Raw genomic sequence first — 14054 nt, 5'->3', positions numbered from 1 at the left:
AGAACAAATCAAATGAACGTTTCGGGTTTCCCCTTTATCAACAAAACAGAATGAATGAAACACTACAAATGAATGAGATAAGATAATGTGGTAGTGATGTTGTTACGATGAATAAACAAAACATTGGCACACTGCCTCAAAATGAACCAATGTTTTGTTTATTCATCGTAACAACGCCACTGTTTTGTTGATAAAGGGGAAACCCGAAACGTTCATTTGATCTGTTCTTGTAATAAAAATCGAAGCGTACAATCAATTTCATATTATTTATTTCTTCGCGCTTCGAGCAACAACCTTTACATCGGTCCAGATACTGTCCATCCTTAAAACTTGAGCTTTATGTAGCGCAATATCCACTAAACGTGCTCAAAGCGCTTTACAAGGGGTCCCTGACCAACAGCAACACGTAACATGTAGAACGAGGCATGACGCCAGTTAGACGATATTACAATTTTGTTCGGACAGAGACAAGGCTGTTAACGGCCAGGTACTCATTTTACACCTGAGTACGGTGAGAGAATGTGAGTAAAGAGCCTTTTCCAAGGACTCAACTATGCGCCGAGCGCGAGGCTCGAACCCAGGACCTTCCGATCCGAAAGCGAGTGGCATACCACTAGACCACATAGCCCTGCTGTTATACCATTTGTTTTATGTTGTGGGCATAATTCGTATCCTCTCTGAGACGTATGTAACCTCAGAGGTTCCCTCTAGTATAGATAGAATGAAGGTGACGTCACTCAGGTCTTTTGTTATTGTTTTTTTTTTTTTGCCATCTGCGTTTATGAGTAATTCTCACAAAACTGTAATATATTAACCAGACTATAAACGTTTAAGGTTACACATAGTTTGTGTGTTGGTCCGTTATACTTCCGGATGGCAATATCGTGAACTTCTTAGCCAAGCGCACACTATCTGCTATAGATAGTTCTTAGTTAACGTCACTCGGGTCTTTGTTATTGTTTTTTGCCATCCGCGTTTATGAGTAATGCTCACTAAACTGTATTAACCTGACTTAAAATAATTTCATGGATACACACAGTTTTGTGTGTTGGTCCGTTATACTTTCGGAAGGCAGCAATGTTGTGAACTTCTTAGCCAAGCGCATACTATCTGCTATACTTCAAAACTTTGTCATTTGTCAACAACAACAACAAACATGGTACTAAAACCTATAAGGCTACATTTGTCGACCGATTTATTCACGTATGTGTCAAATCTACTTTGTCGTTTGGAAGAATAAAGTAAAGTAAAGCCTCAAGAACGCGGTTTTAAAACGCTTAGAGCATGTTTGGGAGAAGAAAAAAAAATCGCTGTGTAGCATTTAAAGCATGGCTGTGGAAGCTCTTGGAGCAACATGGTACATAGCTCTTGGAGTTTTCAGTATGTGTAAATACTTGTCTTTGGAGATGAGTGTAAAGCTCTAGAGCGTTAACTGTTGAAATGCTTTGGAGCATGCTGTGATAGCTTTAAGCATGGCTGTGTAGCTTTGAGCATGGTGTGGAAGCTCTTGGAGCATAGCTGTGATAGCTCTTGGAGCATGGATGTGAAAGCTCTTGGAGCATGGCTGTGAAAGCTCTTGGAGCATGGCTGTGAAAGCTCTTGGAGCATGGCTGTGATAGCTCTTGGAGCATGGCTGTGAAAGCTCTTGGAGCATGGCTGTGATAGCTCTTGGAGCATGGATGTGAAAGCTCTTGGAGCATGGCTGTGATAGCTCTTGGAGCATGGATGTGAAAGCTCTTGGAGCATGGCTGTGAAAGCTCTTGGAGCATGGCAGTGAAAGCCCAACTTGGAGCATGGCTGTGAAAGCCCAACTTGGAGCATGGTTGTGAACGCTCTTGGAGCATGGATGTAAAGCTCTTGTAGCATGGCTGTGAACGCTCTTGGAGCATGGCTGTGAACGCTCTTGGAGCATGGCTGTGAAAGCTCTTGGAGCATGACTGTGAACGCTCTTGGAGCATGGCTGTGAACGCTCTTGGAGCATGACTGTGAAAGCTCTTGGAGCATGGCTGTGAAAGCTCAACTTGGAGCATGGCTGTGAAAGCCCAACTTGGAGCATGGCTGTGAAAGCTCTTGGAGCATGGTACATACTAACAACTTTCAGTAAGTTATATGATATATAAATGATTTGTTTACATGGTCGGAAGAAGATCGGTCATTGTACACACCTGTGTATATATAGTATGCGCTTGGCTAAGAAGCTCATAACATTGCCATCCGGAAGTATAACGGACCAACACACAAAACTGTGTGTATCCATGAACGTTTATAGTCGGGGTAATACAGTTCAGTGAGCATTACTCATAAACGCGGATGGCAAAAAAAAAAAAAAAAAAACAATAACAAAGACCTGAGTGACGTCATCTTCGAACTATCTATATATTATGTTGGGACACGAGAAGATTGGTCACCGGACACCTGTGTATATATTATTATGTGGGGACATGGAGCCGATCGATATCGCATGGAGTCTTATCAAATTAATTAAATTTTTCCACCTCCTCCAATCAAAAGCCTATACAGTAAACTACCGTTCTCTGATGAAACACGTTAAAAAAAATTTTAGCCAGCAAAGTCGTCCTTCAAATATTCTTATATCGATTGATTAAACACGGACACGATATCAGAGCGATATCGTATGAAGTCTTATCAAATTAATTACATTTTTCCACCGCCTCCAATCAAAAGACTATATCTACAGTACTGAAGTTCACTGATGAAACACGTTTTAAAAAATAAAGCTAGAAAACTTGTCCTTCAAATGTGACCCATCGTCTCAAAACGGTATTATGTCGGAACGAACCAGATGCTTAAGATCTGAATTAAATGTTAAACTTGTCAAAAATACAAATTGTTGGCATTAACACCTTAAAATATGGTATCCATTCTCCTCAATAAAACATACAAACTCAACACAAGTCTGATATTTCTGGCTATAAATTCAATTTTCAACATCGTAACCAACCCGACTTAATACCGTTTTGAGGCAAAGGGTCACACATTCCATATCATAAAGTCAGATTTGAGAAATCCGAGAATCCAAATCATTGACTGTTTTTAAGAAATCCTTGAAAACATGTATTTTCATGTACTTTCTATATAGTTTTGTGTTGATGTAATTTAAAGCGCCAAGAGCCTCATTGTTGAGGATACCGTGCGCTCAATATGAGTCTATTCTATTATCATTAAACTGAACCACCCCACCATAATAACTGTTATGAAGCGATAAGTCACATATATTATAGGTAAATAATAATGCAAATAGAGAGGCAAAGACAATAAGTAAATGAATAACTTTATCGTGGAAGACGCTTTAAAACATTTAGCACATAATATGTGTCAGTGCATGACATAATCAGTCGAAAGGTGAACATTTTGGATTTGCATTGTTTGCATTTTCTGAAAGATTATGGTCTCCAGAGCATTTTAATCTTTCTTTGAAGTAAATCGGGATGATTTTTCATGAAGTTATGGTCAGATGTATGGGAAAGGTATCCAGCAACTTTTCTCAAATGTCATACTTTTTAAACTTGGCTAGCAGTAAAAAATATTTAGAAGTGAAATTAAGCTTTGATATTTCCCGAAGATGTACAAAAAGGGTTGATTTAATCATTTATGACAAGAACTCATTTTGGATAAAAATTGAACTTCTAACTAAACTTGGCAATATCTCAGTTCAAACCTTTCACAATCCGACTGATTACGTCATTCACTGTAACATATAAATAAGTGATGCCCCAATGGTTCTAATGATTAGGAGTGGGGGGGGGGGGGGGGGGGGGAGATGCACCGTAGCCATCGTTAACATATAGATAGTATGCACTTGGCTAAGAAGCTCATAACATTACCATCCGGAAGTATAACTGGCCAACACACAAAACTGTGTGTAACCATGAACGTTTATAGTCTGGGGTCTGATACATGGAGCGGGACTATGGTAGTTCAGACTATAGCATAGTCTGAGACTTTGTAGTCTAAGACTTTGGGAAGTCCGAGACTACGTAAAGTAAGCTATTCATGGAGTCAGACTTCGTCCCTGACTATCAAGTCTCTGACTAAGCTTGCGAAGTCTCAGACTACAGAGGTCAATCTATTTTTAACTGGGGATTCCTCGGAAAGGTACCACAACACGTCATAGAAATGTGTGACTTTTCCAGCTGCGCATGCGTCATACGAAGTGGCACAGAAATCATATTATCTATTTCTTCTTCGTGTTTGTTTTGATCGTTTTTTTTTTGTTTGTTTTGTTGTTGTTTTTTCCCCACAAATAAAATAGTGTGAGACAAGTTTAGGGGTGTAAAAATTGTTTGAGAATGTGTGTGTGTGTGTGTGTGTGTAATGTTTTTAGTAAATATAAATAACGATGGCACTTAAATGATTCTTATCCACGGTGTAGCATTGTTCTAAGTAGAGAGCGGTGGGCGCTGCCTGAAGCATGGGGTCCCGAAAATACTAACGAAAGAGTGATGATGGAGAGGAATCGGTGGAAACAATACAGACAATGGGCGTTTCGGGTACAAAGCCTTCGTCGGCACAACAATAAACAAATAAACGTTGAAAACAAATAAGATGAAATGCAGTATAAATTGCATCGTCTGTACTCAACGATGGTTGGAGTGTGAACGAATCGTTAGCGCGGTGTGATAGAAATGATAAGGCCAGTGAGAGACGTGAAATTTCTAGAAAATAATGGACGATAAAAGACATAAAAGAAATGTAATAGTAGTCGTAGTAGTAGTAGTAGTAGTAGTAGTAGTAGTAGTAGTAGTAGTAGTAGTAGTAGTAGTAATGGTAGTAGTTGTAATAGTAGTAGTTGTAATATTATTATTATTATTATTATTATTATTATTATTATTATTATTATTATTATTATTATTATTATTATCATTATCATTATCATTATTATTATTATTATTATTATTATTATTATTATTATTATTAGTAGTAGTAGTAGTAGTAGTAGTAGTAGTAGTAGTAGTAGTAGTAGTAGAAGTAGTAGTAGTAGTAGTAGTAGTAGTAGTAGTAGTAGTAGTAGTAGTACTAGTAATGGTAGTAGTTGTAATAGTAGTATTAGTAGTAGTAGTAGTAGTAGTAGTAGTAGTAGTAGTAGTAGTAGTAGTAGTAGTAGTGAAAGTAGCAGCAGCAACAGTAGTAGTAGTAGTAGTAGTAGTAGTAGTAGTAGTAGTAGTAGTAGTAGTAGTAGTAATGGTAGTAGTTGTAATAGTAGTATTAGTATTATTATTATTATTATTATTATTATTATTATTATTATTAGTAGTAGTAGTAGTAGTCGTAGTAGTAGTAGTAGTAGTAGTAGTAGTAGTAGTAGTAGTAGTAGTAGTAGTAGTAGTAGTAGTAGTAGTAGTACTAGAAGTAGTAGTAGTAGTAGTATTAGTAGTAGTAGTAGTAGTAATAGTAGTAGTAGTAGTAGTAGTAGTAGTAGTAGTAGTAGTAGTAGTAATGGTAGTAGTTGTAATAGTAGTAGTAGTAGTAGTAGTAGTAGTAGTAGTAGTAGTAGTAGTAGTAGTAGTTGTTGTTGTTGTTGTTGTAGAAGTTGTAGTAGTAGTAGCAGCAGTAGTAGTAGTAGTAGTAGTAGTAGTAGTAGTAGTAGTAGTAGTAGTAGTAGTAGTAGTCGTAGAAGTAGTAGTAGTGGTAGTAGTAGTTGTAGTAGTAGTAGGAGTAATGATAATAGTGAAAGTAGCAGCAGCAACAGTAGTAGTAGTAGTAGTAGTAGTAGTAGTAGTAGTAGTAGTAGTAGTAGTAGTAGTAGTAGTACTAGTAGTAGTAGTAGTAGTAGTAGTAGTAGTAGTAGTAGTAGGAGGAGGCGGAGGAGGAGGAGGAGGAAGTTACTATGAAACTGTGTGTTGGGGGGGGGGGGGGGAGGGGGGGGGGGGAGGAGGGAGGAGTTCCTGCAGAGTGTTTTGAATGGGCAAGATGAGGAGTGTATGTGCGATTGTCGAATCTTCGAGAAAAGTAAAGAAAATAAAATAAACAAAACCAAATAAATAAATAAATAAATAAATAAATAAATAAATAAATAAATAAAAATAAATATAAAATCAAAAACTGTCGGGTATTCTTGTTCTAATCGCTGTATAATTACTTCCCCCAGCGTAGAGGACATATTATGATTTTGAAATTTAGTCTCAGACTACGATATTTACACCTGCTAAATCGCGGGTGTAAATTTCACCCGTTTAGTCCCTCGTTTAGTCTAAGACTTCGCGTAGTCGGCTTCATGAATACCTTACAACGCCTTTTAGTCTGAGACAACGGATTTAGTCTAGAACTATCGTCGTAGTCCCGCTCCATGAATCAGACCCCTGGTTATTACAATTTAGTGAGAAGTACTCATAAAGGCGGATGGCAAAAAGCAATAACAATGACCTGAGTGACGTCATCTTCGAACAATCTCTAGCCTGACACAAGAACCCTCGAGGACTAGCAGTTTTAGGTCATTTTTTTTTAGGTTTGTATAGCGTCGAGTGAGTTGTCGTTAGTCGAGCTCAAGGAAACAAGTCATTTCATTGGTTGAACTATTGAACACAACTCACGATTTGTTTTCTTTTGTGGCAAAAGACTGGCATTTTTAACGTTATTTTTTGGTCAGTGTCAGGCTATAACTTTACGATGGCTACGGATGCACCCATTCACACTTGGGTAGTTTGAGATCATTGACGTTTTCTTCTAACCCGATCGATCTTTTAATACTTCATCTACCAACGGCATGATAGGCTCTCTATCTATCTATCTATCTATCTCTATTTGACCAAGGGATTAGAGCCAGCCAGTAAGTGACCACCACGACTACATACATACAATGTAGACTGGCCACGACCTTATCAATTAATTAAATCACCGAGCCTGTTGTTGTATTGGTAATAATGGCTGATCTGCTATCGCTGGTCATAGACTCGTGATGTACGTACTAAGCCTGGCTGTGCGTGCACTGGTGTTAGTGTTCGTTAAAAATAATACCGTAACATAATGACAATAATAATAATAATAATAATAATAATAATAATAATAATGATAATAATAATAATAATAATAATAATAATAATAATAATAATAATAATAATAATAATAATAATAATAATAATAATAACAATAATAATAATAATAATAATAATAATAATAATAATAATAATAATAATAATACTAATAATCTTCTTCTTCTTCTAGGTTCCATGCCTGGTCCAGGCTTCGGATACTGCATGAATTATCTCTCTCCATTCCTCCCTGTCTCTTGCTTTTTCAAACAGCTCTTGGATTGTTAGGTTGGTGAAGCCCTTCAGTTGGTCTATGAGTGTTTTTCTTTGTCTCCCCCGGGCGCGTTTACCAGGTATTTTTCCACAACTTGCCAGGTATTCATTCTTATCTTTCCTTACTATGTGTCCGAAAAAGGATAGTTGTCGATCCACTATTAAGGTTTCCTTTGTTGGTATGTTTGTTTTAGCACTTCTTCGTTCGTTTTGTGTGCAGTATACGATATTCTCTGCATCCTTCTCAAGCACCACATTTCAAAAGCTTCAATGTTCTTTTGTGTTTCTGCATTTGTAGTCAGCTTTCGCATCCGTATAATAATAATAATAATAATAATAATAATAATAATAATAATAATAATAATAATAATGATAATGATAATGATAATGATAATGATAATGATAATGATAATGATAATAAATAATAATAATAATAATAATAATAATAATAATAATAATAATAATAATAATAATGATAATAATAATAATAATAATAATAATAATAATAATAATAATAATGATAATGATAATGATAATGATAATAATAATAATAATAATAATAATAATAATAATAATAATAATAATTATTATTATTATTATTATTATTATTATTATTATTATTATTTATTATTATAATTAATTAATTCATTCATTCACTAATTATTATTATTATTATTATTATTATTATTATTATTATTATTATTATTATTATTATTATTATTATTATTATTATTATTATTATTATTATCATTATTATTATAATAATAATAATAATAATAATAATAATAATAATAATAATAATAATAATAATAATAATAATAATAATAAATGGCATTTATATAGCGCTTTACCCCGTTGTCACAGGCTCTAAGCGCTTTACAGTGATATAAAACAAAACATATTGCAGTGAGACAAGTGTGAAGGAAACGTGATACGAATTCAACAGCAAAATATGAAAATAATATTGCAACATTATGACGTAAAAAGATAAAACTTTAAACGAGATTTGAACGTTGTCAACGAATCCGAGCATCTCACGTGTGGCGGGAGAGAGTTCCAAAAATGGGGGGCCGAAAATTGAAGAGACTGTTCACCTATTTTACGCAATGGCTTAGGTTTGACAAGGATTGATTGGTCATTGCTTGACCTCAAGTTTCTATTGGGGACATATATTTAGGAGGTCTTTAATATAGGGGGGACTGCTCATGCTCAGGGATTTGTAGACAACAGTACAAATCTTATAGGCAACTCTTTTTTCAACAGGAAGCCAATGTAACTCACGGAGAAGATGAGTTGCTGACGGGTATTTTTTGTTATTGCATACAATGAGCCTGGCTGCGTTATTTTGAGCAACCTGAAGTTTGCTAATTTTGTCTTTAGCTAAATTCGCCCAAAGGGAGTTACAATAGTCCAATTTAGATAAAACCAGGGAATTAATTAAAAGTTTTGTTATATGCTTCGGTATTAAATTACGAATTTTGCTTATTTTTTTCATTTCTATGTACATAGATTGTATGGTGTTATTCACGTGTCTTGTCATAGAAAGATCTTTATCAATGATGACGCCAAGGTTTTTTGCTTTATTTGAAAATTCTATTGTGCTATTTCCGAGAGTAATAGGTGATTTATTTGCCTGTTTAAGGATAACTCGGCCTTCCACACATTAAAATCTCAGTTTTGCTATCATTTAACTTTAACTTATTGTGGTACATCCAAGATTTAATCTCATTAAAACAGCTCGTAATTCGTTGTATTAAGAACTGTAAATTACTAAGGGGTGCTGAATCATATATTTGCGTATCATCTGCATAAAAATGAGAACTCAGATTGAATCTGGATATCACACTAGAAAGGGGCTGCATATATACAGTAAAAAGGACAGGGCCAAGAACAGAGCCTTGTGGCACTCCAAAATTTAGTAAAACTTGTTCTGACTGAACACCATTCACCACGACAGTCGGCCATAGATCCTGTAAATATGATGTAAACCATTTAAGGGCAATTCCTTTTATGCCCAACGTATTTTCTAGTCTTCTCAACAAAATGTCATGGTCAATGGTGTCAAAGGCAGCTGAAAGATCTAAAAGGCATAATACATTGATATTGTTAGCATCAGCATTACACAACAAGTCATTAAAGATTTTAAGAAGCGCCGTTTCAGTACTGTGTTGATGTTTGTAGGCTGACTGAAAGGGTTGTTCCAAACTGTTGTTCTTAAGATGAGATGTTAATTGTGTAAGAACTACCTTCTCCAAAAGTTTTGACAAAAGAGGTAAATTTGATACAGGACGATAATTGTTTAATATATTGTGGTCCAGTGATGGTTTCTTCAGAAGTGGTTTGACGAGAGCACTTTTAAAGCACGATGGAACTTCGCCCGTCAGTATGGATGTATTTATGATTGATGTAATGGATGGTAATAATGTATCGATGGAGCTAGCCAAAAGCTGTGCTGGTAGGGGATCAAGGTCGCAGGATTTAATGGGGGCTTTTTTATCAACTCGTTTATGAAACTAGGTGAAACTGGTTGGAACTTGTCTAAAGGGGTACCACAGAATGTATTTGTATCTATAAATGGTTCATGCCGATCTAGTTCTGAACGAATGTTATGGATTTTGTTTTTTAAAAAGTTGACAAATGTGTTTGGCAAGTCTCTTTGATTGGTTGTAGATGGTAATGAAGTGCACCTATCACGTCCATGTAGATCATTGCAGATTTTAAATAATTGTTTACAAGATTTAGAAGTTTCGAATTTTGAAAGAAAATACGTGGTCTTTGCCTTTTTTATTGTTGTCTTCCAGGCACGAAATGCGTTCTTGAATATTTCACGATGAATCGTAAGGCCTGATGTTTTCAGCAGTCATTCTGCTCTCCGACACTTCGTTTTAGCTTCTTTAACGTCCGACGTATACCACGGAGCATACTTGCGGTTGGTGACGGTCCTTGTTTGGAATGGCGCATGTTTGTCAAGCGTTTCGATGAGACAACTATTCCACTGGTCTGGAGAAATCATTGAATTTTTAGTAAGTTTTGTTTCTAAATCGCCTCTGAAATTGTCCAAATTAATGCCTTTAATGTTTCTGGTTGATGTGGTGGTGGTTTCTTGGCATGGGTTTGAAACGTCAAGGTAGAAAGAAATGAGGGATTGGTCCGAAAAGGGGAGATAATCGACGGTGGCGTTGGTTTTTGGAACTCTGAATTTTCTACAATTACCCAATCTAAAATATGACCAGCAGAGTGGGTTGGCGTTGTTACGATCTGGCACATGTTGTTCTCCGATAATGACTCGTGCAATTTAGCGGTGTCTGTGGCGTTGTCGAAGTGAAAATTAAAGTCGCCGAGTATAGTTGAATGGCCAGGACGCGTGTGTTGCAAAGTTAGCATCTCGTTGATTTCCTTCCTAACATCAGGTAATTTTGTTTTGTTTTTCTTGTTTGCTGGCGGTCGGTAGATGCAGTTGAAGTTGTATCTTGTATTCTGGAGGGATAATCTAAGATCAATGGCCTCCATTGTTTTGCAGCGCATTTCGATGATTTCCACATGTTTACATAATTTTGTTTTATAAACCCCCTCGCTGATCTTTCCTTGGATACGATCTAAATTATAATTATTATTATTATTATTATATTATTATTATTATTATTATTATTATTATTATTATTATTATTATTATTTTTAAATTATTATTATTATTATTAATTATTATTATTATTATTATTATTTATTATTATTATTATTTGTTGTTGTTGTTGTGTTGTTGTTGTTGTTGTTGTTGTTGTTGTTGTTGTTGTTGTTGTTGATTATTATTATTATTATTATTATTATTATTATTTATTATTATCATTATCATTATCATTATCATTATCATTATCATTATCATTATTATTATTATTATTATTATTATTATTATTATTATTATTATTATTATTATTTTTATTATTATGCCTTTTTCGCCACGACATCATAAGATACCGTCGCCTAGGCATTCCACGAAGGACTATAGATAATTAATCAAACAAGATGTCTGATGTCAACAGGAATCACCCATGTTGTCCAAGTGAGCGAATTGGGGGTGAATACTCTTGCTCAAGGGAAAAAAGGAAAGTGTCTGAAGCGGGGCTCGAACCCGGGTCATCCGGGTCACAGTGCAATGCCTTAACCACTCGGCCACATATAATAATAATAATAGTAATAATAATAATAATAATAATAATAATAATAATAATAATAATAATAATAATAATAATAATAATAATAATAATAATAATAATAATAATAATAATAATAATAAATAATAATAATAATCATAATAATAATAAATAATAATAATAATAATAATAATAATAATAATAATAATAATAATAATAATAATAATAATAATAATAATAATCACCTCCCCCTCCTCCTCCTGATCCTCCTCCTCCCCCTCCTCCTGCTTCTTCTTCTTCTTCTTCTTCTTCTTCTTCTTCTTCTTCTTCTTCTTCTTCTTCTTCTTTTCCTCCTCCTCCTCCTCCTCCTCATCTTCCTATTCTCCATATTATAATCCAACTGGCCCATTCAGACTGAGTATGAGGTACAATGGATACACATTTTTCCAATTATTTTAAAAATCAGAAAAGTATATTTTACAAACAGGAAATGGGATCATCTTATTAACCCTCCCCTTACCACCTACAGAAAAATCGTCACAATTGTTACGACTCAAATACATTGTATCTTATTTAGATTTATTTTGTTACATCACAAACTTTGAAGAATGATCTTTGTTTAATTCATAAGAACATAACGTTGTTTTGTACAGAGCTTGTTTGAGTTTACAAAATCAATTTTTCTGCTGGATAAGGCTGTCATTTTTGGGAAAATACTGGGAGACCATGCCTAGAATGAAGAATGGATGAATGTGAGACGGATACACGGCAGAAAGATGGATGAAAAATAAGAGCAATATCTAAATGGTAGAAGAAGTTTGTTTATTGTTTTTTTTTTTAAAAGAACAAATAAAATCGTACTGACCTTGACCCATTTTCTGACATAATCCACTGCGCATGCGTCACAGTGTCTTGGCGGCGCGCTGAAAGGAGCCGGGTGGGCTGAGCCCGGAAGTTGTCCCAGTTTCCGAGCATGGGCCGAAGAAGATGTCCTTTGGTAAGCTTTCGTACGCGTACCTGGGTCGTATCTCGGGCTGAAGAATCGGGGTTGTGGGGGCTGTGAATAAGAATAATTCAGCCCAAAATCTTCGTCGACGTTATTATCATCGCTAAATCGATGATAATGATGGCCGTTATGGTTGCAGTTGTTGTCGAAAGAATCATCGTTGTTGTCGTCGTTGTTGAAAAGGTGTTCCCGGTGATTGTCGTGGGCACCGTTGGACCCAAGGGACAAAGAAATGGCTAGAGATTTTCCTTTGGCGCCGGTTAAAATCCGTTTGGTTGAGGAAGAAAGAGAGATATGAGAATTCGCCGATTCCTTATCATTCTTCGCAAAATTATCACTCCCGTTGTTGTTGTTGTGATAATAGAGGTTGTCATTTTTGTTCCTGCTTTTAGCAGTGTTGTTGTTGTCCTTGAGCATGGGTTCGTTTTCACGAGAAACAATCGTTATCCTGTTGGCGCCATATTGGTTTTGGGAATTCGTCGATGACGTCATCCATGAGTTATTTTTAATTTTGGTTTGTCTAGAGTTCTTGGCATCCAGTCTATTCTTTTCGTTGAACGCGCTTTTGGCTCTCGTGATCCAGCTTTCCCTTCCGTCTGTTCCTCGTCTATCCCCACCCCGATCTCCACCACCACCACCACCACCACCACCACCACTACCAATCTTTTTATACTGTCCTCCTCTTTGGTTTTTGTCCCGTTTCGAAGAAAGAGCCGAAGCCGAAGAAAAAGAAGGCGAAGTATGGAGACCCAAATGGGTTTTGTTTCGGAAATAAGTAATATCATTATTATGTTCTCTTCCGGGATTTTTGTATAATTTGCTATCGTGTCCTGTAATAGCACCATTGCTGCTCTTCTTCTTGTGAGGAGCAACAAGTCTGGAATTTATATCACTTTCTGAATCGGAGGTAAATCCACTTTTTATCGGTGTTTGCGTCCACTGATCCATTGTCAAAAATATCGATTTATTTCGATATTGAAAAAAATAAATCGATTCACTGTTTATTTATGTCTATTTGTCTAATGACCGGTCCACAATATAATATAATCGATTCCAATGGTAGACCTATATTTCATGCTAAATCGATTATCTAACTGACATCACATTGATTAACTAAGCACGTCATACATTGCATCTACTCAATCAACTCAAGTCAAATGACACCAAATCTTGTACAGAAAGAAGTAATTCCAAAGAAGAAGTGCATTAAATATTTTTAAAAATAAACACAACAACTCCCAAACGATCTTAAATATTGTAATTGATATATGCATTACGTTGTCATCTTGCACAGACGCATGTTAAACTATTGGGGTGTGTCTTTTTTTACGAAACCCGCCGAAACCCGCCGAAACCCTGCGAAACCCGCCGAAACCCGCCGATACGCGCCGAAACCCGATGAAACCCGACGAATCCCGACAAAGTTATGGGAAGTAGGAGGCAGTGGGGAGTGAACCCAGAACTCAGGGAAGTGTACACCATTGGGGAGTGAACCTGGGACTGGGTTTCGGCGGGTTTCGTAAAAAAGAACCAGTGCTTTTTTACGAAACCCGCCGAAACCCGCCGAAACCCGGCGAAACCGACATATCCAGCAAAGTTATGGGAAGTAGACAACTGTGGGGAGTGAACCGAGACTCA

At 35.9% G+C, this 14054-nt stretch overlaps 1 protein-coding gene across 1 annotated transcript in view; it reads right to left on the bottom strand.

The window, feature by feature from the left end:
• Positions 1 to 13579, bottom strand: part of LOC144955823 (uncharacterized) — a 56107-nt gene extending 42528 nt beyond the window's left edge. Inside the window, exon 1 of the mRNA XM_078886019.1 lies at positions 12276 to 13579. Within this exon, the coding sequence (XP_078742145.1) occupies positions 12276 to 13364 (1089 nt within the window). The 5' untranslated portion in view covers positions 13365 to 13579. The remainder of the gene's footprint in view (positions 1 to 12275) is intronic.
• Positions 13580 to 14054: the final 475 nt, after the last annotated feature.

This window comes from Berghia stephanieae, chromosome 10 (assembly GCF_034508935.2).
Source record: "Berghia stephanieae isolate SIO BIC M18660-M18661 chromosome 10, UCSD_Bste_1.3, whole genome shotgun sequence".
Lineage (NCBI taxonomy): Eukaryota > Metazoa > Mollusca > Gastropoda > Nudibranchia > Aeolidiidae > Berghia > Berghia stephanieae.
Note: the sequence above shows the minus strand (reverse complement) of the source record. Positions and strands in the feature narration are given on the sequence as shown.